General features: G+C 38.8%; 1 protein-coding gene across 2 annotated transcripts; it reads right to left on the minus strand.

The window, feature by feature from the left end:
- Positions 1-10,831: 10,831 nt before the first annotated feature.
- UBXN2B (UBX domain protein 2B) lies at positions 10,832-27,146 on the minus strand. 2 transcript variants are annotated; one of them, XM_056331875.1, is made up of 9 exons: positions 26,988-27,146; positions 24,837-24,937; positions 22,237-22,308; positions 20,534-20,693; positions 18,904-18,981; positions 17,485-17,594; positions 16,897-17,034; positions 14,635-14,796; positions 10,832-12,467 (listed from the first exon to the last, which is right to left on the minus strand). In XM_056331875.1, exons 1-9 carry the CDS (start codon positions 27,108-27,110, stop codon positions 12,305-12,307), a joined length of 1,107 nt encoding a protein of 368 aa, XP_056187850.1. In that variant the 5' UTR covers positions 27,111-27,146; the 3' UTR covers positions 10,832-12,304. The 2 variants fall into 2 exon arrangements, with proteins under 2 accessions (XP_056187850.1, XP_056187852.1); XM_056331877.1 differs by having other exon boundaries at positions 12,397-12,523.
- Between the last annotated feature and the right edge of the window lie 206 nt (positions 27,147-27,352).

Raw genomic sequence — 27,352 nt, forward strand, 5'->3', positions numbered from 1 at the left:
ACTGCCAAAGAAATGCAGGCGCTGGATTCAGTTTTGGTTATTGGCTTTTAGAGCAGATTTTGAGTTCTACCAGAACCAGACAGCTATCAATCATATAAAATAATAAACCCATCATAGAGACTTTTGCTCTCAATTACCTTCTGAAAGGAGATCCTGGACAGACAATGTCTTGGTTTAGGCACTGTATCATGTAATTTATGGATAAGCCAAGGGAGTCAAGACTGCACAGATCTGGAAAAACACTTTGGCCAACAACTTTTGTGGAAAAAACCACGAATTGTAGTCAATCACAACAATCATATAGGGTTTGTATTTCCTGAATTGCTTGGATTGGAAATAAGCAAATGAATTCTTTCCTTTCATTGTATTCAAAATGACACATTCCTGGTTTTCTTCCCATTTAAAAAATTCTTTCATTTCAAAATTACTTCAAGTTAAAGGCTCAAAAGATGGAAAGCATAGCACTTTGCTTCATTTGATCTATACTGGCTGTCAAAATGTTTTGGTTTGCTGAAGATTCTGATATATTTAACTTAGGCCAGATCTGCTAAATGGCTATCCAACTCTTTCTGAATTATTTTCATAGCTTCCCTACTAACTAAAACTTCTGTTTTTCCCATTTTAAATATAGAACTGTTAACTTTCTCCTACCATGCATTAATATATTGAAATCTATGTAGAATTATATAGCATTTTCTTCTGAAAACATTTACCAGCCACTACTCTGGAATTCTTACGTAGTGAAAATTCCCCAAGACACTTGGCATTGGTTTGCTTCCCGTTTTGTTAACATCAGTAGGAACTTAATCTAAAACTTCCACCATAAGCAGAGAAACCAACGTGTACTGCTCTTGAAAGTCTCCTCTATAACTTGTACTATATGGACAGAAAGTGGCTTTGTATATTTCTATTAACTTGAAATCACAGAGGAGACATATCAGGGCAGATTCCAAGAATTATTTTTTATCTATTGCTATATACACAAATACCTTCTCTTCTCCAGGCTAAACAACCCCAGCTCTCTCAGCCTGTCCTCACAGGAGAGGTGTTCCAGCCCTCTGATCATTTTTGTAGCTCTCCCCTGGACCCGCTTCCACAAGTCCATGACTTTCCTGTGCTGAGGGCTCCAGAGCTGGATGCAGCACTCCAGGTGGGGTCTCACCAGAGCTGAGCAGAGGGGGACAATCACCTCCCTCAACCTGCTGGCCATGCTTCTTGTGAAATACCTTCTTGTTCACACCGTTTGGCCTTCCGGGCTGTGAGCGCACATTCGCGGCTCACGTCCAGCTTTGCATCCACCAGTACCCCAAGTCCTTCTCCTCAGGGCTGCTCTCAACCCCTTCATCCCACAGCCTCTGCTGATACCAGAGGCTGCCCTGACCCAGGTGCAGGACCTTGCACTTGGCCTTGCTGAACTTCAGGAGGTTCACATGAGCCCACTTCCTGAGCTTGTCCAGGTCCCTCCGGATGGCATCCTGTCCCTCAGGCATGTCAACTGCACCACTCAGCTTGGTGTCATCTGCAAACTTGCTGAGGGTGCACTCGATCCCACTGTCTATGTCATTGATGAAGATATTAAACAATGCTGGTCCCAGTATGGACCCCTGAGGGACACCACTTGGCACTGATACCCATCTGCACATTGAGCTGCTGTCCACTGCTTTCTGGATGAGAAAATCCAGCCAATACCTTATGAACCTAAAGTCCACTCATGAAATCCGTATGTCTCCAATTTAAAGAAAACAATATGGGGGACTGTGTCAAAGGCCTCACAGAAGTCTAGATAGATGACATCTGTAGCTCTTCCCTTGTCCACTGATGTAGTCATTCCAACACATTCCAACATTGGGTTGGTCAGGCAAGACTTGCCCTTAGTGAAGCTGAATTCGTTACCTCATACTCCATGTTTCCCACCTGCAACTCCACAGATTTCCTGTACTGCCATGGGTTTAAATGCAAACTGATCCATTTGTCCCTTACTAAGTCTGGAGAGCAGGGCAAAAGAACCCCAGGGTACAGATGAACCCTACAGATGTAGCTTTCAACCTAAATTATGCCACAATTCATCCCTCCTCTTTTATCCCAGTCTTGGTACTGCAGCAGGGAAGTGAGAGCTTCAAGGGACTGGTGCAGTGCTCATAGGAAGAGGTTCATAAGCAGAGTCACTTCTTGCTGCTGGAGCTTATTTTTGATTGTTTTCCTTTTAACTTCCTCATCTAGAAAATGCTATCGGCTCACAGAATGAGAACAAACTCCTGCTGACTTCTGCGGCAATCGTCTGTTCTGCTTTAGGAAACAGAAAAACATGAAAAAAATAGAAGAAGCAATGGAACGGGGAAGTTCTCCCACAGCTACATTGCAACATGCTCAGTCTTTGGCATGTCACGGGTTGATAGATTTGCTGCAATGACAGCTAAAATCCCATTACTGGGACGAAACTATGGGAGCTGACGATACTGCTAAAGTGCTTTAGAACTTAGGTTGAAGGTGGTAATCATCCACTTAGTAAAAAATGTTGAGAAGAGAGGCACATTCTAGCATGCAAAAGACAGAAGAGCAATGGGGAAAAAAGAAGTCCATAATAACATATTGCTGTAAGAAGCAGCCACCATGCCTCTCATGCTAACCAAGGTCCTCTGTTGTTACCATTCACTTCTTATGTCCACTACACTGTGTTCAGTTTTTTAGCTCACTGAGTAAGGGAATGGGTGCATGCTTCCAGTGCAAATCTTGCCTTTTTCCTCTATCTATGGATTAAAGGACTTCACTCTGAGCAGAGCAGGGCAGAGAAACATCCAGACACCAATACCTTCAGAGTAGCAGCAACAGAGAAGCAACACAAAAGAGATTCAAGGTCTTTAATATGAAAAATCAAGCTTAGCTATGGCAAAAAGAGGAAGTGCAAAGAGTGTGTAGAAAGAACTCATTAGTGACGTTTGCATCAAACGTGACAATATTCCACTGAGTTGAAAAAGAGTGGTTTTTCTTTCTTCCACTTTTATACATCTTCCAAACAATTTCCTGAAGATGCACAAAAATCTGGGTCTCAGAAAGAAGGTGAATCGTTGGGATACAAACTATTATGATCTATCCTCAAGAAAGTAATTTTTCAGCAGAAAAGAAACTGCTACATGATCAGCATAATTAGCCACCCAAGAAACTCCCTACTCAAGCAGAATCATTAGCTGCAGAAGACCAAATAAAATGGATGAGGTACAACATAATAGATGAGAACCTGAGAGTACAGAATGAAAATATGTTGTTAGAAGACTCGCTCGGCTTCAGTGACATACTCAAGTAGGCAAGAATACAAAAAAAGCGTGGCATTTATGAAAGACGGGCACCCACTGGCATGGGAACTGTAGATGCAAGCTCTGCAAGTGCTATGATAGCTGGAGTAAGGCGGCAGTGTCTTCTTTTGTCACATCTATTGAAGCTTTTCTAGCAGAAACACTTGATACAGATTACAATCTGTTCCTCCCTCAGAATAACATGATAAAGGAGAAAAAATCTCCCCCTAATCATTTGCTGTGACCAACTTACACAGTTTGTAATCCACTGCTCTACGTAAAGGCAAACCAGAAGGGAGAACTGGGCTCTAGTGGTATTAGCAGCTGCTTCTCAATTGCTTAACAAGCATTCAAACCTGTCCTTCAAACCTCCAGTGTACTCAGGCTACTTTTTGAAGCCTAACACTTTCCTTTTGTTATACATTTATTGGCAGAATCTACATCCATTTTTCACTCCAGGAATTTAGACAAAACACCACATCCTGAACAAACCATACTATAGTTCGTTCTTGAAGATTGGTCCGATTTCATCAGACCATCAGCTCTGGCAACCCCTGCTTTGTTTTATCTATAAAATCTTAATCCAAATAAATTTTTCCTATCTGATAGTATAGTTACAGGTTGTTTGGTTTTTTTATCTTGTCTTGCAAGAATTAAAATATCCTTATAACTGTAGACAAGTTCTCTATAACAATGCTACTGCTACTACACAAAATTTCAAGTTCTTCTGAATATATTACAAAAATCTGTATTATCGACTATCATATTGTTACTCTATGGAAAAGAGACTGACCTGTTCATAGAAGAGTAGACTTAAGTCTATTAGCAGAATGTAGCTTTTCTCTATAATAAAGATATCTCACTATTGCAACGGCATTTAACATTAGTTACTGTGCTTGTAACAAGACAGCAGTGCTATCTGAGCTTGCATATGCTACTATTCTAAGAAAATTCATAAAATCAAATGCGTGTTTGTTGGTGGCCTTGGCCATGACTAAAGGCTATTTGGAAATCACCAGCTCCAGGTCACCTCTACCTTCTCTGCTTGCGCAGTCGATTGGGTAATAAAACCTATACAGACAACTAAGGCAAACAGACCTTGCCAGGTTGACATGTTCTGACTTTTTATGGGTTCAGCTAAACTGCTACTTCAAAAGAGAAAGAAAGAGAAAACAAATAATTTTTCTTCCGTACAGTTTCTCTACACCAAAGCTACACATTATATCCATCAGTGCATCAACTTGGAGATCCATGGGAATGATACTACAATATCATCCAAGGAACTAGGAACTAAGATTTGTTCGGGTACTAGGAGCTAGAATTGGAGAAACCAATAATGTAGTCATTAAACTGATTTTTTATTGCTTCGAAGTTTTACTGCAGTACGGCCTGAAGATTGCAACTAGAACTAGGCAGCCATATTTTTAGGGGTTGCAGACACATTGAGACATGGAACCAGCCACAAAAAGCTTAGGATTTGAGCATTAAAAGTTAATTATTCTCATGTGTACCTACAGGCAGGCCAAGTCTCCTCCAGGGAGTTGCTTCGGAAGAAGGCAGGTATTAAGTATTGCAGGCTCAAGCCTCTGACACAGAACTTAAAGAGATTTTCTGTACACATATGAGATCATGTTTATCTGAGCAAATAACAAGTAAAAACTTCTGTGTGGAAGAGGTCAGTGCAGATTAGAGGAGACACATGGAGAATCAAAGTTGTTCCAAAATAATTTCAAGGTTCTAGTTTTCTCACCTGACCTACTCTACATCTTTTACCATATGTGCAACCTAAGTTTTATTTCTTAATTTGGGCCATGAGATACTATAAAAATCCACAAAACTCAGACAGAACTATATTCTGAAGGCTGAGCTCTGTAACAACAGGATTACAAAAAGCACAAGCAAAGTAAACCTCATATATTATTGGAAGTCCCTTGGGGGGTTGTCAAAAGAATTGTCAGATTTAGATGTAAAACATCAAAACACTGGAGAACTCTGTGCAGCCTGGAACACACAATGACTAACCACACTTTATTTGCTAATAAACTAAGCAAATAATAATAATAATTAAAAAAGTAAAATTCTTGCCATAGTGACGTTTTGACCTAAGGAAGGAAAGCTGCCCTCAGGAGAACTCCACAGGGCTGGAATCCTTGGCTAGAAATTATCTGCCAACACCATAAGCTTCCCAGAAGGGATACAGGGAATACACCAAAATATTGATTGTCTAATTTGTTTTGTTTGTGGCACATGTATTAAACCATATGAAATAGAAGCAGGGCAAACACAATATTTGTAAATGACATGGTGAGAAGACAAGACAATCCAAACTTGCTTAACATACCCAGGTTAAGTGTTAGTTCTGTGTATCTTGGGGCCTTATGCTGAAGACACTGAACAAAGAGAGGTATTGAAGGAAAGCGGAAGACTTTAAGTTTGCCTTTTGTAACAGACTCTTGCGAACCACAATAATTGTCTGCAAAACCTGACATAATGCAGGCACTATTCTCCTGAACTGACCATCAGAGACAATAACTAGCAGACAGGAATGAAGGAAAGCAGGTGTCAGAAGCCCAGCAGCCCGGAGTGCCACCGCTGATCCTGCTAACGGCCTCTCACAGAGCAGCGACTATTTCGGCTGGGATGTGTTAAAAGTCCCGACTAAACAAGCATCCTCTCCTGCCTACGTTTGCTGAGAGTGGCTGTTCTGCCTCCTAAGCCCAAATTGCCTTGAGGTTTGCCAGACTGACACATCCATCTGTCCCCTCTCCTTTGTTTATTTTGCTCCGTTCATTTAAGTAATTGCTTTAGAGAGGGGAAATTATGGATGATGGAGATCCAGACAGAAACCTGGAAGCTGAGTTGCACTACATTTGAAAGAAAAAAACCCAACCATACCCTTTGAAAGATTACTCTGCTAAAATCAACACCTTAAATAACCATAATGCAAAAAATCTTTCGTTTCCGATTTTCCCTTGTCCAACTGACAGACATGTTTAATGTACAGTGGGCAGGATAGAAACGTTAGGGGAATCTCCCTCAGGCATATCCCCAATAATAGGGCTTAGCCTTCCAGTAACGGTGGTTAGGACTGATGCCAGACCTATCTGTTAAGTCTAGGTGAAACCTAGAATGTTTCCAGGCCTTTGTGTTTTATTTTTGGTTCTGCCATGGTGGATCGTTAGCGTCTATCTGAAAACCAGCTTTGAGTACAGTGAGGTCAGGAACAGTTAGCTCTGCCCTTGCAAACCAACTGCACAGTTTATTTTTACCATTTCACAAAGAGCAGAGGGAAGACCACCTTCAAAATAGTTACAATCAAATTAGAACGGCCACTTTCCCTTTTTGTGGATGAAAAGACAAAACTTAAATATGCATATACAACTCAGTGGTACATCTGAACTTTCCCAGCGTTGGGATTTAAGATATGATTTAGGTTCACTTTTTTTTTTTTTTCCCTCTGAACAAATCCTTTTAAGGTTTAATCATCTGATCTCTCCAAATGAAGCATTCACTCCTTTCACGCAGTCCAAATTCTGGCTTATAATATTTTGAGTGATGGCCAAGGTTACCAAGCAGTTCCAAGTGGGTCTAAGATCTGTGTCTGTTTCCAGGAAAAACAGCATTTGGGAATACTCCTTAGAAAACCAAAAGAATTATTAGGCTATAAAGAACAGAAGTAAATAGTGAAACACATTTTAACATAATCATCTGCCTATATCCACTTACGCTCCCTCTTCTGCCTGCTTTTAATTATTCCTTTTAGACTAGAGGATTTAGGCACTGCTACGGGAAATAGCACTGCATTAATAAAAATAGGCAGGAATATAATTTTATAGTTAAAAGTTGAAAGCATACACGACATTAAAAACAAAAGAAGAAAAAGAAAAAAGATAAAAAAGTGGAAACAAGCATTCATATGTATCAAGGTACTCATTCATGGACACGAAGTGGTAGCGCTATTCTGTATTCAGAGCCAAAGTCTTCTCTTTTGAATATTTCTCAAATTCTTTTAACAAGAACCAGCTTGCTAAAAGAATTATCCAAATTGCAAGTAGAAATAAATACCTTATCTAAGTTCTTCTCTATTAACTGCAGACTTTCCAAAAAAATAGCACTTAGATTTTGACATTCAGGCAGATCTTTATTGTAAAATCTAATTTAAAATGGATTAACGAAATCGGCACAAAAGACTGTAAGGACATTTACATTGTGAACACCAGATTAAGGTATGATTTAATTTAACTTGATTATGAATAGCTGCAAGATATGCAGAAATGAATTCTGTTTACTAAAATGGAACATTTGTCTCAGGTTTGCACAACGCCAGCACGAAAGTTCTGAGGCTTCCATTGGTCCAAAACAGTGCAGACAGGTATTAACACAAAAAAGTTAATTAAAATTTAATTTGGAAATCAGAAAATCTGTTTTTTCCTCAAAGTGTAATTATTTGGTAATTTTTAGGATAGAGCTAGTAAACACTATGAATTCTTTTTCTTTTACTAGAATAGACAATTAAAATTTTTATATCAGCACCTAGTAAGACACTTAAAAATTCCATGAAATAAATACCAGCTTCACAGCCCTGCATAAGTAATCCCTCCTACTCAAACTTCAGCTCAAAGCATCATATAGGAAAAATCACTCCTGGGTATTTCCATTTGGGAGTACCTGCTCCTTATTATTTAAATGGTCTAAGAGTTCACCATATTAATTTTGATTGAGGTAGGCTTTATAGAGTAAAATAGTAGCTTTTTCAGAATAACTCCCTAAAGGATTTTTTTTTAATTCCACAGTTAAGAACGTCTTGCTCAGTTTACCTTAATGCAGTTTGGAATAATCCATCTGCCTTCTCACACCCCAGAAAAAGAGCCCACATATGTAGCTTATAGATTACATATTTAACGCAAGAGCAGATAGCTCCCAGCAAACAGAAAAGAACCGGACATCCTCCCCACTTCTGTTTTAGATGATAAACTTTTAAAACGTGGCTTCTTTCCATTAACATTCAGATGTGCTGCCAGAGAGCTCTTCAATTACAGACAGAACAAGACCATTACTGAAGGAGGAAAGTTGCAAGTAAGGACTGTAAGAAGGTGACTTCTGGCCTGTAATCTGAGTTCTGTTAATCATCTCTTTGAAATTCAGCAGACTTTTTTTAGACTGTCTGTGATGTCTGAAAATATTGAAGATTTACAGTGAGGTACCTAACATTTCCAGCCTTCAAATATGAAACACACAGCAGAATTTATTAATTGTAATTATGACTGGACAAAGGCAAAGTAAATTGCTTTCTGACAACTAAGGCTTCTTACCTACCTTGTCTCAGTAGCAAACCCCAAATTTGTTTTAATTAAAACAAATCTTACAGAAAGTCAACACAACCATCAGAGTTAAAACAACAGAAGACAGAGAAGCTGATTTTCAAGGTTGGTTCATTTCAGTAGTTCAACTATTTAAAAATGCATTTTAATTTCACTTTGAAAATACCTAAACTGAGTTTCCAGCTTTGTACAAGCTTCTAATTCCTGTAATGCTTTTCTCTACCAAACAGTCCTATAATTTTTGCCCCTCTATGAGGTAACTGCCTGCTGTAAATCACCTCATCTGTTTTCTTCCTGATAAGCTACCTGTTTTGAGCTCTTTGAAGGTATTTAATTCAGTATTTCCATTGACTTTTTTGGTCCCATCTCTAAAGTTCTTAAGAAGCAGGACTGTAAACAGTATCAAACTCACCAGTAAAAACACATGGATTAAAATAATCTCCCAGTCACAAAGTCAACTCTGTAAACCTCGAAGGGGTGTAAATAGTTCTGCTGCACTGTTTTACTACTGTCACCCAGCTCTCTTCCAGGGCCAGTGCTCTCCACGCTATTGGCGTCTTTCACAGTTAGTTCCAGATTTGTAACTTGACATTTCGCTGTATTAAGGATGCAATTTATCAATTTCTCTGATTACTACAGGTCTCTAAATGTTCGTCGTCGTTTCTGCCTACTGTTGTTTATTATTGCACTAATCTTTGGGTTTTCAGAGTTCATTTTCCAATAATTGATAAGCAGCTAAATAGTACCAGTCCTACTTTCAATCTCTTCAGGAACCCACTCCAACTATATCCATCCCACAGAAACACAAGCCATGAAGTCACTATTCATTATTCCAGACTCTTGCTGCTGTCTCCCCTGCCCATAGAACAGCACATGCCTACACTGAGGCCTGTCAGGCTTAATCAGCATGAGCAAGGGGAAGGTGCATCTCTGTTCTCCCTGCACAGAATAATAAAATTTAAAGATCATGAGAGCTTTAGCTTAGTGCAAGCAACTAAGTAGGAAGCTAGTAATAGCACCTCTGAGTGCTCTTCCTTGGTTCATTTAATATTGCACAGATTTTCAGCAGGGAGAGAACAGCATGAGACAGCCGTTAATATATGCTAATTGTACAAGTGTGTCCAGTAGTCTGATTAAAGCAGAATGTTTACAAACATCTCAATGTGTTGCTGGAAAAAACAAGAAAACCCAAAACCTAACAAGCCTGATTGTGTTTATCCAGAATAAATGACTACAAAGATGAGAGTAGTATCCCCCGCTCCACCACCACCCCCCCCCCCCCCAAAAAAAAACAACCAAAAAAAAAAACCCACAAGCATTCAGGTCCAGAGATTTTCTTAAGAGAAAACATTCAGTGTTGAACTATTTGGCTTTCATGTGATAAAGGATTTCTGGTAAAGACAGCATAGATGAAGTCTGAGCCTTCCATAAGCTAAATACAAGAGCAAGTGACAGGATTATTACCTGTACTTTGTGAAAGCTACGAGGAATTCCCAAGAAGCTCAGTGGCCTTGCTGTGAGGAAAGATCACCATTCTTTGCCAAGTTCCTTCATCCTTGTCTCAGTCTCCCTTCTCTCTCATAGCCAGTCTTAACTGTGTACCCACATAGGTCTGTACTCAACTGTTTTGTGCCAAAAATGCCAAGATGTTAGCTATACAAGTCAGAATTTAATGTTAATAAAAGATATGACATAAAATTATGAGATGGATGATTCTAGAGGTTTTAAAGTACAGAGAAACAGTGGAATATTTAAACATAAGCACTACATTTTCTTAGTGCTTGACAAAATAATGTCACCTACTGGCACCCCCAGTTACTCTCAGCTGCTACTGAACACTAAAATTTACCAGCTACTTGAAACAAAGAGATTGTGATAATATGCAGTTGTGTTTTTTGACATAGCAAGAGGGAAAACCCCCACAACTTAGTTAACCACTGTCCTTCGTACATCAGCACTTAATTAATAATGGTCTTCAGAAGCAATAAGCAATGTAACTCTACCTATATTCTGAACTCAAAATGCCTAAATCACAGATTGCCCAAGACAGATATCACAATATTGACTTTGGCCTTGCATTTATATAGAGAAGTGTTAGTATATAGAATATATGCATAGTCAGTGTCCGTTCCTTTCCATTTAAGCTTAAATATTTGTTGTGCCACACAATCACTGCTTCATCACAACATAAACTGGAAAGACGATAAGTGTTGCCCATGATCTTTTTAGTTTAAAACTTTAATTACTCGCACATGAAATGAATTATGACTAAAACCATGCAGATATTCAGATTACAAAACAAAACACTTCAAATACAACTGCATGTTTAAAATTTACTCAGTCAAATATCTACTTTAAGGAAAAATGTAAGATTAATCAAATATACTGAGCAATTATAAGCTTAGCATAAATAAATATTGATATTTTCAGAATAATTAGTGAAAACAGCATTTTTAACACATACATCAGTACAAGAGACACAGCCCATTTAGCCTCCCTCAGAGCATGATCCACTCATCTGATATAAAGCCACAAATACTATAAAACTGCATACTACAAAGCACAGCAGCCAGTTTGCCCACAACATAAGATTCCTACCTGCAATAGGGCCAAGTTATTTGGAAAAATATATCATTTCAAAGATCAAGGGGTTTAATTATACAGCTTCCAAACAAGTATAGTGAAAGCTGCACAACCAAATCCCCATAGAATATTACAAAATACCTTTGGCCAAAATTTCAAATATAAAGACCTGAAATTCAGGTAAAAAATACATGACCAATTAACACATCTACTTTTGTGCATGCAAGTGACAGCATAAACAAATTTTGTGTTTGTGAACCTCAGTATTTTTTTGTTTGGGGTTATTTAAGTAACTGCTCATGTGAAGAATCATGTAGCCGCACAGGGTTCAACTGCATATTCAGGTTCGAAGTGACCACAGGCACACTCTCATGGAATCTACATCACAGCATTTCTCCAGATTACAGTCATCTCTCCCATTTCTTTTACTTCAGGAAGAAAAGAACTGTACTTATTTTCACCACAAGTAGAACAACTAGAATACAAATGAGAACAATCTATTATAGTCTGCAATAGCCGCGTTTTGCATCTCCTGACCCGATTCACTCATGTGAGCGACAACACAGGGAAAATTACACAAAACCCAGAATATAAATATTATACTGCACCATGAAACACTACAAACAGAATATCCAAAAATTACATTAGGGCTTTAATTATCTGTCAACCTATTAAACAGAATACCTTAATATTAATACAACTTGGAAAGTAAACAATCTACAGGCTAAGTTTTCAAATGGCTGTTTGTCAATGCAGCATAAAACATTTCCATAGTGCAAATCTTACCAACTGTATGAAAGATACTGTCCCCTTCAAAAAATGCTTCTTCCCCCATCCCCTTCAAAATAATAGTCAAAGTCACATCTCATTTCACATTTAGTACAAGAAGTGATTTGAAACACACTAACATAAGAAAGCTTAATTTTAATACTGAAGTTAAGAAATTAAAATAAAAATGTAGATATGCTATAGCTGGAAGACATGAAACCCAAAAATCTGATCCATGTAAGTGGGGGAATAAAAGACACTGGTCTTTTGTTTTTTCATCTGTTGGAAACATATTGTATGACAATACAGCACACGCCCTATATTGTACAAACAAGTGTAAGATTACTTTAATTGCTGAAGAATCACAGTGTTAAGTATGTCTGCTTCTTGTAGTGTCAGGCTTTCATCTGTTAGCTCTTTATTTGGAAAGGTAGTCACAAGAACAAAATCAGTTGTTGCAAATGCTGGACGGGACTGGATAATGAAGTCTCGAATATGCTTAATCCTGTGGAAAGGACATGGACATGACAATTGTGTATGATTCTATTTTGACATAAATCTCTGAGATGATCAGAGAACACAAAACCTTCTAACAGACTAAACCATTTATTATGTCCCACTGATTTTACATTTCCATTTGATCCAGATCACTAATGGTTGTAGCCTAGAATCTTGCTTCTTGCATAAAAAACCCGGAACAATTGAAATGCACGTTGCTTCTTTTCTCAAATAGCAGAAATAAAATTGGTAACAGAGAAGTATATTGCAAATTGACAGCACAGAAAGTCACGTAATTTCAACACCAGCTGCCAAAATTTCACTATTAATTAGTATATTCTAAAAAGACTGAATTATTAATGGAAGGAGGAATCTTAAAATATATGGTGACAGTAATGAGAAAACAGAGGGCAATTATTAACGCACTTCAACAGCAAGAGGTTTCCCCTGTTTTCACTTGGCACCACACTTCTGAACAATAGTTAATAAAACAATCACATTGACAGTATAACAAGAATAATTTAGCTTTATAATACATGGATGAAAAATAAGTAAGATTTTAGAGACAAAAATCTTATATTTGAGGTTTCCATTCTAAGACAGTAAGCTGAGAATAAATCATTGAAGATTTCTCCTAACTAATAAGTAAGTAGATTTACTGTAGCCAAATAAGCAGAGACTTCAGCTTTTATCAGTCTTCAAGGCTTATGACAGAAGCAATGCCTTTCAGTAGCTGATTTTGATCATACATATGGCAAGGATAACTACAAAGATTCACATCCAAGAAAAAGTTAATAATGATTAAAATAAGCTTGTCAACAGAACCCTGGTTACAGATGTTACTGTGAGGTTTACCACTTCTACCCTTTCACGCAGATAGAAGAAAACACATCATAGCTACAGAGGCTCCCAATAAGCCCTAATGTTTATCTAAGGTACTCTTCCAGAAGGTGCTATGAAGAAAGGATCTGGGCCTGTGCCATCAGTGTACATTACCATGTCTGCTAAAATATGAAAAGTTACTGCTGTTTCTTCCTCCCTACTAGCATCTCCGCTAAAATTGCCTCATTGTGCTCTGTGTATGTTGTCAGGTGAGGAAAGCTGCATACTGGTTCTGCCCTTATTCTGAACTAGAAGGAAAAAAAAAGAAAAGGCAACAGGTGAACTCCCCATGCTAAGACCACCTCCATTCCTTCCTTGGAGGGGTTCAAGCTCAGTTTCAGCTCTGTTCTAACAAAATGGTGCAGATTTCAGATCAGGGTTGGCTTGAACCCTGCTTGCTGTGAAATGTGGGTGGAACTACTGCCCAAATCTCTGCCCTCTGCCCAAAGGTCTCTGAGCCATGCAGCGCAAAGCAGAGCTTTGCAGAACCTTGCACTAAAACAACCCCTTAGGCAAATAAATGGAGTTGGCCAACACCATTTGTGGCAATGCCCCAAAAATGTCAATAAAACTGATGGTAAACTCTAATCAGCAAACTACTAACAGATCTAAAAACCCAGCAAGTTCACACACTGCCAGTTCCTAGGAGATGGCCATCCAAAACAAAACAAAGGTTGTCAGAATTATGTCCAGCCCACATGCCAGAATTACAAATGAGCATATTACATCCATATACCCTTCTGAGTATTGGCTGCAGCCTAAACTTATAACCCATGTCATGTTTAGTCACAGTCTCAAGTATAACGAGATAGAAAGCTGAAGCTCTCGATTATGGGCCACAGGACTTCTCTGCCTGTCGTGTGAACACTATATTCCAATTGAGATTATATTCCACACTCTGCAATAAAGTGCCTTCACAGTGGCATTTGAGTCAGCCACATGCTAATACCAACAAGAGCCCAGGGCTGGGATGACTACATAGTGAGGCTGTCCAGATTTCAGTCACCTTGAGAAGTTACAGCTGGTACTGTGTCCTTACAAATCACAGGGCATAATTGGTTATAAAAGTTTGTGACTTTTCAGTTATCAAATGTCTTGTGCTTCTGTGTACAGAATTTTGCTTTGACAGCAAATTTAGAAGAACATCTATATTATGAAAATGACACAAGAGCTACACATTTCAGTGGAGCTGTATTTTCCCCTTTTGATGTCTTGCTGATACTCGTTCAATGACAAACCACAAACTTAGCAAAACAGTTATGGTTTCCTGCATTGATGCAGAATCAATTTACCTGTGTGTTTGATTAAATCTTTGTATTAATCGGCTTCCATCTGCTAATCTAATTTGAATTTTAGTGGCTGGCATGGAATCATCAATCAGGACAGGTGCATTAAGAATGGATTTCTCCTCCTCCTCTGGGGATGAAGGTGTGCTGACTATTTCAGGTGTAAGGCTAAAGGATTGGAAGAAAACCAAACCAGATGTTACTAAGAGGAGACAAATCAGAACTGCTTCAGTTGTCTTTTTCACTGAATTACTACAATATATACATAGTACAAATGAGCAATGAAAATCCTCTCAATGTTATCTGAACTAAGTATAAACACAGCTTTTCTAACAGACACAAATAATGCTTTTGTAGTTTCTTGTCAATTATTGCAATATTTCATTCTTATAACAGTGCATATCATTACATTTGCATGATTTTAAACAGGTAATCAAGTAGAAACAAAACTATCTTTGTTTATGCTTACAGAGCATGACAGTCTGATGCCAAGATTTATATATTGCACCTCCTGGACCGTATTAAAAATTAATCATGCAGCATTATAGTGCACAAAAGACCCAAACTGCTTTAGTAATTGCTTTCATGATCACTACTATATAATTCTGGGCACCCCCCACCCATTTTAAGCACAAACAATATTAACAGGTAATTGATATCACCACATAGTAAGCATGGAATTTTTCACATGTAGTATAAAGAGAACGTACTCCAATTGGGTATAACCATTTGGCCACTCCTTTCATTGCTTGCATACCTGAGACTTCATTGGCTACCAAAACAAATAAAAATGCCACAACAGGTGTACACATTTTCTTATATACAGAACCATCTCTCTTCCTGATCTCTTTTCTTCAAAAATCTAAGCAAGTGCTCAGGTGAAGAAGTTATCGTATACAATTGTTCCCTATGTCACCCCTACCAGAGCTTACCACCTTCTCAGTTTTACTGAGCACATTTCCTCATTTTTAAAAAGATGAAATGCCTATAATTGTTATGTGAAAAGGCTAATGATTGGAAGAGTTGAGGTCACATTACTCTCACTGACCAACTTTAGCTGAACAGAGATTATGCACTTTTAGACAAAGCAGTCTGAAATGTTCAGTTGTGGGAATGAGTTTTGGCACACTATATATCAGTTCAATTGAATTACACACATATTAAGAGTTTTAACAGCATCAGCCTACCCTCGCACTGGGACAGCAAATGGAACAGAATCAGGGGTAAACTTTTGTAAATTATTAAATTTCATTTTTTTTACTACATATATGAACTTTATATTGTAGTTGGAGATGGTGTTAGAATAGGAGGAAGTGGGGGACCAAATCAAAGGTTAAAAGTTGAACTCCTCCTCTCCAACAAACCAGGCTTTGCAGTATTATTTCATGTAGGAGAGCAGGTACAATTTCTCTGGTTGTTTGCCTTAAAAAAAACACACCACTCCTACTATAGATTTTTGCAGTTTTGCATTTGAAGTTTTAAAATCAAATCCTAGTAAAAGTTGAGAGATTTTGATACAATTTATTGTTTATTTATTTCGGATCAAATTAAAAAATAGTTCACATTTTTTAAAGCTAACAGATTTACTTTGTATAACTTAAAATGAGCGACTGTTTACAAGGTTATATTTCAGGACAATATTTGTGCTGCTTAATTCCAGATAAAAAAAATATAGGAGTTGCTCCCATATAAAAATACTCTCCATCTGTATTAAGTCGGGGATCAGCCATATTGCTACAATAGCATCTCCTATTCCCTTTGTGATGATCCCAGCAGTAAAAGACAATGTATTGTAGCTAAGCCAGAGCAGAGTACATCCTTAGTGGCATAACTAAGTTCCACCTGTTTGTCATGAAATGGGGAACAATTTATTTGGGCCTGCTTCCTCTATCCAGAGTTTCTCATTAAATTTGTACAGTACTAATCACCTTTCAGCTTCCTTTGCTCCTGTTTTAAACATGACTGAAGTTTAAAAAAAAATAAGTAAAATGATATGCAAGAACAGGCAGAGAAATCTCAGTCACAACAAAGCACACAGCATCTAGCAAATCTATGAGCAGTTCCAACAGAGAACAATGACTTAACTTTTGATTATATACAAGCTTTCATGATTATTGGTGACTGAAATCAAGGCTGGCTAAGGCTTGTAGCACAGAATAATTTGATACTGCTTTTGTCACCTGATTAGCTTCTCCAACAGTCTCCTAATTGATTAAATCCATCTTTTGAAATATTATACGAACACAAAAAAAACCCTAGCGATTTTACCTTCCAAGTTTTTGTCCTTCACCACTGAAAGCTTTGAATCGCAGTCTAGGCTTCACATATTCCTGTTCTTGGTGGTCTTCCATATCCAAATTAACCTGGCCACCATGAACAAGTCGCTGCAGTTCCACAGGAATTTCCCTTAATTACAAAATTACAAAAATAAAAGTTTCTTGATTATGTTCTGAACAGCAATACAAAGTTACACAAAAAATCTTGCACAGTACAACATGAGCTGATATTATTACTTTGTTCACTTTAAAAGTCATAGATATCCAATTGTTTTTTGAATTGATTTCATACAGAAAAAAAAAGTATCAGTGAGCTGACAGTCAAAACCTAGAATACACTAACACAACACGTGAAACTAAAAGCTGTAACAAGTACCATTCAGAGTTAAACCACCAGAAGAAACCAATGCGTTCCAAATTTTCAAATGTCCCATGCATCTGATGAGAAATACAGAGTGTATTTTATGGGTGCAGGCAGAGAAGAAGCCTGGAGCTTTTAGTAATTATAAGCATGTGGAGTAAGCATTTTTTTCACTTCACTTTTAAAACATACCTCAAAAAAGTTGTCATTTTAACTTACCCTCTTTTAACAGACTCAAGAAACTGAGCATTTGTTGGGTCTGAATAAGATCTCAACTCGCCGTCATCTAAACTGAAGCCATTCCTCCACAGTTTCAGCAAAATTTGAACCTATCAAAAATGGTGAAATCAAAAAACTAGAAAACTGAAGATAGACAAATAAGGTATTTCAATTTTATACAGATTAGTTACACAACTTTTGGTCTATATTTAAAAGATTTTATAGCAGACCACAAATAATGCAAGAGAGAGAAGAACAGAGCACTGCACTGTAACTATCATTGCTAGAATCTTTTTTTAAAAAAAGCAAGTATTAGGCTACCATCTACCTCAAGACCACTTCCACACTTGGTGAAAAAGAATCTCTTAATCTGCTATCCATGACATAACAGATGATACAGCGACTGTAGTGATCTTCACAGTATTCCAATTACTTTCAGAAGCAGTTTCTTGTTGATAAATTAAGAAATAAATCCATAAAATTACAAATTACTGCTGACACATCAGTTACAGCAAAAACTACTCGTTCCTCAATTATATGCTGAGCTCTGATAAAGTTGATACTAGCTCCATTCCGCTCAAAAGCTGAGAAACCTGGAAACCAATCTCCTTTGCTCCCTTATTATTTTGCTGTGTGCCTGTATGTCCAGAGGCTTTCACCTTCAGAGCCTGCACCTGTCTTCCCTCCAACTGCCCTGCAGTGTAGCACGGCTACGCTCCCCTAGGCAGTGACCCCAGTTATGGTAACCCACTGCAACAGGCTTCTGGCTCAGTACAGCTGGCTGTTACTTAGAGGGTAGAAGAATGACTTAAAAGGATAGATGGTAGCAGCTTCTGGTCTGCCTGAACCATATCCTTTGCCTTACTCATTTCTTGGTTTTATTTCTAGATAAGCATAATATATGCTCTAGCCATTCACACAAATGTAAAGTGTAGAGAACTTTTTCCCCCCTTTATCCCTCACTCCCTGTTTTTTAAGTGAGAGGAAAGAAAGGCCAGACTATTTTCAGAAGGCCTCTAACCTGCTGCTTAACCATTCCTAGAATACATCCATATCCTCCAGTTTCAGACTGGCTACTTTGCAAGCCACAAGAAGAAACAACGCCTAATATAAGAGAATTAAAATGTTAGCATAGCTAGGGGGAAGCAGAACAACACCTGGAAGAAAGTAATTGAAAGGAATGTCTGCCAAGAATTTCAAAGTAATTTGTGTCAGAAAATTCCATAATGGAGACCTTAGGGGTATCCAATGAATATCTGTCCTCTGCGGTCACTTTGAACAGTTCCTGTATAACACATTCCTAATAATTAGATATTAGTTTTTCCTCATAGACATAGTTACAGTAATACTGGCATTTCAAGCTGTAAACATGATTAAGTAGGAATCTGTTGGAGATTCTGTTTTCAAAATTTTACTTACATCTTGATTTTCTCCATATATATATTCAGAGTGCTTTTGTGATGAGTCACCCAATCTATATCCACCACCAGAAAATGACTGCAAAAAAAAACAAACATAGAAAAGCTTATTGAAATAAATACCTGAAACAGTTTATTAAAATCCCTACCTAGGTACAAATAAAAGCATCAGAAAGCTCGCTTCTGTGATAAAAAGCAAATACACTATCCTAACTTTCACATTTCCAAGTGGAAATTTATACCTAATAACCATAAATAGGCTATGCAGGTTCTAGGTGATGCCTTTCAGTTATGATTAGAATCATAGAATAGTTTGGGTTGGAAGGGATTATTAAAAGTCATCTACTCCAAACCCCTGCAATAAGCAGTAACATCTTCAACTGGGTCAGGTTGCCCAGAGCACCGTCCAACCTGATCTCAACGGTTTACTGGGATGGGGCATCTACCACCTCTCTGGGCAACCTGTTCCTGTGTTTCACCACCCACATGTAAAAAAATGTATTCCTTATATCTAGTCTAAATCTACCCTCCTCTAGTTTAAACCCCTTGCACCTTGTCCTATCACTACAGGCCCTGCTAAGAAGTCGTCCTCATCTCTTTTACAAGCTCCCTTTAAGTACCGAAAGGCCACTATAAGGTTTCCCTGAAGCCTTCCCCTTTCCAGGCTAAACCACCCCAGCTGTCTCAGCTTGCCCTCACAGGAGGGGTGTTCCAGCCCTCTGATCATTTTTGTAGCTCTCCCCTGGACCCGCTCCCACAAGTCCATGACTTTCCTGTGCTGAGGGCTCCAGAGCTGGATGCAGCACTCCAGGTGGGGTCTCACCAGAGCTGAGCAGAGGGGGACAATCACCTCCCTCAACCTGCTGGCCATGCTTCTTGTGAAATACCTTCTTGTTCACACTGTTTGGCCTTCCGGGCTGTGAGCGCACATTCGCGGCTCACGTCCAGCTTTGCATCCACCAGTACCCCAAGTCCTTCTCCTCAGGGCTGCTCTCAACCCCTTCATCCCACAGCCTCTGCTGATACCAGAGGCTGCCCTGACCCAGGTGCAGGACCTTGCACTTGGCCTTGCTGAACTTCAGGAGGTTCACATGGGCCCACTTCTTGAGCTTGTCCAGGTCCCTCCGGATGGCATCCTGTCCCTCAGGCATGTCAACTGCACCACTCAGCTTGGTGTCATCTGCAAACTTGCTGAGGGTGCACTCGATCCCACTGTCTATGTCATTGATGAAGATATTAAACAATGCTGGTCCCAGTATGGACCCCTGAGGGACACCACTTGGCACTGATACCCATCTGCATATTGAGCCATTGACCACTACCCTCTAGTAGTAATTCAACAGATAAGAAGATTCTGATTTGCGATGCAATGGCTATTTATTTGATTAAATCACTTTTAATTAAAAATAAAGCAAATAATTACAGTTCTGGTTGATTTCTAATGATTTCTCCTGAAATTGTGTCGTTCCTCCCTACTTTAGTTTCTAGAGCAAGCTATGATAACACACAACTGTGTTGATCAAATCCTCTGCTATTTACAAACTACAAAAACGCATATTTGCTTTCACGTGGTCAGATAAGTTTCAGAGAGACTAATGTAAATAGAGATCAAAATATCTTTTAACTTTTACCTTGGCTTTACTGAAATCTCCAGATGATCTTGATGCTTCATCTAATGGGACAGCTCCATGTTCTTTCGCTTCCTTGAAGAGTTCAGCAACAATTTTACTTGGATTTGTAGAAGCCCCAGAAATTTGTAATCCTCTATATTCCGAGTCACCTGAATAAAATCTTTAGAACAGTAATGTTCAAAAGTAGCAATGCTTTAAATGATAAGCATAATTTTCCTCTTCTCAAAGAAAAAAAATTAATGAAGAACAAGCCAAATCTGGCACAAAGCCTTTTCTTTCTGATCACAGAAATGTTCCACTTGATTCTGACCTTCCCAGCAATCCAAGCAGCACTAGTCCAAAGATATTTCACTAACAAAACTACCAGTGTGCCTTCTGGAACAGACCCAAGAGGTTAGGGGCCAAGGCCATATGTTTAAGTGCATCCCTGATGCACCTGTGGCTTTACATACCTCATCTGATGTGGATGCCACCCGCTCCCAGAAAGAACAATTTCCTCAGGGTTGTCCTGTGCATGGGACTGTGCCTAGTCTTGTTAGAATACCGATTCACAACCAACACTACCTTGGCAGAACAACTGTTGTTGGAAAACCCAAACAGTGACACAATTTAATCTTATAAATCAAAGATCTAGTATACTTCCATTCCGACCAGAAATGGGAAGGTTTTTAATAAATTTAATTGACCTTTCAAGACCTTTTAGAAACTGCAGAAACCACTGTGAAAGCTAATTGATGTTCTTTTTCTTCAACACAGCTCCACTTTAGCTCTTAAAGACAAATAATTCTGATCAAAACTTATCTGCTTGATTATGAAGATCAAGATATTTTTAATACATTTTATTTAAAATATATTTATTGTATATAATTATATATATTAGATCATATAATTATATATTATATATTTTATTTTATATTTTTTATACTTTATATTTTTTGCCAGGTAAGCCTGGCAAACCTGAGTGTTTTGTCTTTGATTACAAGAAGTGTTAATAACTAATAAAGTAAGTGCTTCCTACTTTCCTTAACTTTTTCATTTAACCAATTGGGTTAAGGCACATCAATCCATGTGAAACTGCCTCTCAGACCAATGACTTCAAAATGCTGTTGATTCCACCATATTTTATAATTACCCCCAAAGAGTGGGTATGAAGGTGCTGTACAATCATACTGCTTTTATGATGTCACATAAGCGACAATGCCTTAATATCATTTCTCCTTTGTATATACATCTGCATTTATCATCCCAAATGCCATTTATATGGAAAATCTTTCATTAGATTCAAAAGAATGCTAGTGCTAAGGAAATGAAACAAGAATTCTCACTAGAATTTGTGTTCAAGAAAGAAAGGAAGTACTCAAATACTTGAGTAATGGATACACAGAAAATTCAGGATATTTGAGAAAAGACAAAAAAGCTTTTGAGTCCAAGTGTAAGTTACAACTTTTAACATCCACACAGTCACGTATTAAGGCATCTACAGGTCCTAGACCACTACAGCCAGATTCTGCTAAACATTGTTTTACTACAGCAGTGTACAGCAAACACTTACTCTAATAGCATCTCTGTAGTTACTAGCTCTCTGCAGCATAGACTTAGTTCACATGCATTTTGAAAAACAGGGGGGAGCAAAGTGTAAATGTCACAAAAAAAACCCAAATCCCTTCACAATTGTTAAATGACTTTTTCTGTTTTAACAATACCTTTGGTTTTCTTTGTCATCGCTCATGCTTCTCTCTGGTTTCCTCAACCTTCTAAGAGAATCAATTTTAAGACTGCCAAGAGAATAAAAGAAAAGTTTGAAGATGACTGGTACAAACACTTCCCTAAGTACTTCATATCTAACTTCTGACACTACTTCTTCAAAAACTAAGGATATCAAGTTGTTGGGTTTGGTTTGCTCCCTCCATCCCGTTTCTTTTGTTGTTGGGGTGTTCTTTTTGCCAAAGTACCAGCCATGAATGCCTTACAGTGAATAAGCAGGAATTTGTACATGTATGGCAAAGTCATTTTGCAATAACAGTTGGACTAAATGATCGTTGTAGGTCCCTTTCAACTGAACTATCCTATTCTAACACAGGTTATGCAGAATTCTGCTTCATGCCACTGCTGGTCTCACAGATAACAAAGGTAATATGCAAGCTCAACAGCAGTTTCAGAATCCAGATTATTAGAATTAAACTTTAAATTCTTTCCACATTTTAGCTGTTTTTTGTCAAGAGGTTAACTTGCCTGGTAAAGTCAACATCGGCTTTGCTCGACATCCTGGAGTCCCTGTCTACGAGGATCCTAAAAACTAGTTCTCACTTCTATTTCATGCAATTTTAAAAATACTTAGAATGGCAACTTCACAAAGACTTTCAAAAGATGGTTAAAATGCAGAATCAAATTCTGTTTTACAATAGGGGCAGACTGATAAGCTACTGCAGGACAAGCTAGGGTTATTAGCTTGTAAAAATGCCAGGAAAAGCTATACAGGTATGTGCTCTTACCCTGTAGTACTTGATAATAAAATTAATTAATGCAAGACGTATACGAGGTAGCTGACTACCACGGGATAAGAACATACATAAAATCTGCTACATAAGTAATGGCAGACCACTACTTCATATTTATTCAATTTGCCCAATTACTATACCTTTGAGTTAAAAATGTAGCAGTAGGCCACTGCTTTTTTAAGTATCCGTGTTGATAAAACAATGTAATTCTACACCCAGTGAACGATCTGCTTCTTATTACTTTCTCAGAAAAAAAGTATATTATTATGGACTTAGGTCATGGGCACTAGAAACACTTTAAACTCTTGTATTTTCTTCTTTAGTCCCATTGTAGGTTTTATGGGGCCAATAGCTTTACGTTTCTTAAAGGAGCTTACACATCGTGCCAGCATATATAATATGCCATCTGTTCCAACAGGGCCCAGAGACATTCTTCTATACCTGCAATTGTGGAAAACAAGCCAAGCAGATGACTTCAAGAACTGCACGATGATTCCTTGCAATTAATACACTGCTCATCTGAGAGCAAACCGATGTGTACTACAAGAAAACATCTCATTTTGGATACCATACAAATAGCAGCCATCTCTTCTTTCTCAGACAGATTCCAGTATGATTGCCAAGAAAGTGCAAGCATTTGCTAACAGCTACCACACTGATGTATCTGAGATACTGTATTGCAGCTTTTTCTTCAGTTGGAGTGGGAAGTTGTAACTTCACAATATGCATCAGTAAATGGAGCCATTTGCTTTATTTATAAACTGTGTTCTATGTAGCTGATAAGTCAACTCAGGTGGTTTCATCAAAACCAAAGAAAGTCATAAAAAAAGCTATTCTTTTCCCAGTGTCACATACTGTGCTAAAATCCCTACTCCTGAAGATCTGCATTTGCAGATGCATTTGAAGCATGGCTCTGGCGACTAGTATTTTTCTGCTGCTTAACCTCCTTTAAAACAGGTATCCATATTGGCAGCAGTAATTGAAAGACAAGCCAAATACAAGACTTGTTATGGCATTACTGATAGTAATGATGTAAAGACTTCTCTTCTTTACAACAATTTAATAAAAATTAATTAAAAATTGGCAAGATTTCTTCATAAAAAATTGTAAACTACACTGAACCTTGAAATGCTATGTGAACTGTAAATACTGCAGGTCAACAAAACCTGGATTTACACATAGTTCCATGTCTTTTCTTCCACCTGCCAAACACTGACAAATTCATTAAGAAGCCTTTCTTATTTCTCTCAACCACAGGAGCCTACTAATGAACCCACTAATCTTTTTTCAAATGAACATTTGTTTCATCAGGTACTGACATAAGTACAACACTCAAATCACTTGCCAAGTTTCACACAGACTACTGATTTGCTGAACTTTGAAGAAACAAAGAACTGATTCTTCTGATACCACAAATTTCAAGATTTCTATCTGTGTAAACAAAGTGCAACACAGAGTTTCACTTACAGTATCTTAATCTCATCTGAAGTGGCTTTAAAGTGTTTTGGAATACCATAGAGCACAAAGGTATAAATACATAATATAATAATACATATAATAGATTGTATTATCATATACAATATTATTTATTATTTTAAGATGCATTTTATTATTTTAAAATACAATTTTCAACGCATTCTGAGAAGACACAGACTATGCACTATTACAGTGATTCACAATTCTGAATCATGAACTGCTATAGATGACTTTTTATACAAGAAGGAGATTCAGTAAGCATGACGACAGTTTATGAGCTAATACAGTACTCTATTCAACACATTTCCAAAGTACAAAGCACATCTTACCTCTGTGATACTTTTGTGTTACTGATCTTTGTAGCTGTTGGTTTGTCAGGACACAATGACTGCCTTTTAGCTTCATCTTCATACAACTCTGCCAAGGCCAACTGTAGGAAACAGAAGTTTGTAACTCTAGAACTACATAATGGAACAGAAATACAAAAAACCTAATGTAAAATGTGTGCATCACCAGAAAATTAGAAACATCAACATGAGAAACCCAAACTACTTCTCTAAATTCAACTTCCTTTCTGCTTTATGAAAAAAACACACAATGCTTAATGACATTGTGACTTGGAACTTGTACTCTGATGTCATTTTTGCTTCATAGCACTTCACTAGCTACATGCAGCCTGTATTAGATTCAGAATCACAAAAGTATATACACAGTATATATTAAGCATCACCTTATTAACGTTAGCAAACTCAAAGTTGCCAGCTAGCCCTCTGATAAGACTGAGAAGCACAATAAATTTTACAAACATTTTACACAGAAATAGAAAAAAAACTCAAATAAGCTTGTGCCAGAATTAAGAACAAATTCAGCCTTGCTGTCTTGAATTCAAGACATCATTGCAAACACTTTTTTTTTTTAAAAAAAACCAAAAAAACAACAACAAGATTCCCACAGGTTCCCCAAATGCTGTCATATTGCTGGCAAGTTATTTTTTAGGAAGTTGGGCAAGGCACACCTAGCATAATTTTTTAACAATCTTACTTTTGCCCCGAATACTATTCTACTTTGTTTGTCAAATCATCCTTTAATTTTGTCCTTAAACTATTTTGTTCACCCTATGGAAGTGGTATTAACATTTTATCATACACTCTAGAATAGGTATTAGGTTACAATTTCATTAGTTTTATGTTAGAGGAACACAAATTAAAATGAAATGAAACATCATCTGTCCTTCAAAACACACTGCTATGAACACAAGATATTAATCCCATATTACCATGAGGCACTTTCTGCAGGGAAAAAATATGAGCCGAGGAATTATACTGATTAAAAAAATTAAACTGAGTAATGAGACAGCTCAAGAAAACCACAATCTCCATTCTATCTGAGGATACAAGCAAATATATTGTAGATATGTAAAGCTGCTGGCTTAAGTCATGGACAAATCCGTAAGTGGACACAGAAATGAACAGGCAAAGATATACCCTTTACTGTCCCTAATCCAAAGACTGGAGGATGCTGAGGGAATGTAAAAAGGCATCGTCAGGCTTCTGTGCTTTCCTCATACCTCGTCTCTTACGGTGCCACAAGAAATTGGATGGATGGATGGTCTGTGCTACTGATCCAGGAGGGTACTTTTTTTTGTTTTTAACATTTTACCAATTGTTTTCAGCTGGCTAACTAAAGACCTTACAAACAGAATGTCACAGTCTTTATTACTGTTACTTATTGTAGCAAAGTTAATCTCAACAAAACCCTACAACTGCAAATAGAACCCAAGAAAAAAAGAAAATTATATCCATCTTTCTCTGCTAATTACGTACAATTACATAAAAAGGGGCTGTTTCAGTTACCAGAAGTTCCGTCTGTTTTCCAATCAATTTGTTGCAAAATTATTTGGGACTTTCATACAGTTTAAAAGTCACACACAAAAAAAGAATACTACTAAAAGCGTTTGCATTTCAGCATTTAAGTACCAATGCCGCGTCACATCTGTGATGACACTCTCTCAAAACTTGGGAAAAGACCCTGCCCTTAGCCTTACACCACATTTGCGGAGACTGCCGTTTTCGTGCCGAAAAAGACACTCCTACAAATAATCAAGAAATACAACGGCGCCAAAATAACTTCAAGTACAGTCAAAACCCAGGCACGGAGGTGTCGGGAGAGCCGCCCCGGCCCCTGGAGAGCGACCGCCACACACGCCGACACAGTCTCCCACAGAGCCCCGTCCCCTCTCAGAGGCGCCCTCCCTTTCCCAGCCTCAGACGGGGGCGGGGGAAAGAAAGGAACACGACAGCCCCTGCCCAGGGGCCCAGTCCTTCCTGGCTACGCGGGGACAGCCCCGACGGGCGGCGCCCGCCGCCCTCGGGGGCAGCCGGGGGGTTAGGCCAGGGGCGCCCCGCGGCAGCACGGCGCGGCACCCCGCCCCGCTCGGCCCCGCCCCACGGAGGGATGGGACGCCCACTCCACCCGCTCACCTGCAAATCCCGGGCGCTGGGCGGGCGGCCGCTGCTGCGGGGTTGCCGATCCCGCCGGCCCCCGCCGGCCGCCGCGGACACGTCCCCTTCCTGCTGCGCGGGAGCTGCCCCGCCGTCCGCCATCTTCTGAGGGCCGTGGCGGCGGCGGGGGGGGGGCGGGGCCTGGTAGGGAGGGGCGGGGCCAGCGCCGCGAGGCACTTCCGCCGCCAGCGGCAGCTGCCATGGCAACAGGAGGGCCGGGCAGGGCCGGCGTAGCCCCGCCCAGCGGGCCGCTTCCAAGGGGGAGGTGGGTCCTGCCGCCGCCGAGGCAGCTGGCATGGCGGGGGGCGGCCGGGCGCCCTCAGCCCCCCTCGCCCAGCGGGCAG

Source organism: Falco biarmicus, chromosome 3 (assembly GCF_023638135.1).
Source record: "Falco biarmicus isolate bFalBia1 chromosome 3, bFalBia1.pri, whole genome shotgun sequence".
Lineage (NCBI taxonomy): Eukaryota > Metazoa > Chordata > Aves > Falconiformes > Falconidae > Falco > Falco biarmicus.

Coding starts and splice junctions, on each gene's coding strand:
- UBXN2B (XM_056331875.1), bottom strand. CDS start 27,110: ATGGCGGACGGCGGGGCAGCTCCCGCGCAGCAGGAAGGGGACGTGTCC. Junction 24,938..26,987: donor CCAGCGCCCGGGATTTGCAG/GTGAGCGGGTGG, acceptor TGTTTCCTACAG/TTGGCCTTGGCAGAGTTGTA. Junction 22,309..24,836: donor AACACAAAAGTATCACAGAG/GTAAGATGTGCT, acceptor TTCTCTTGGCAG/TCTTAAAATTGATTCTCTTA.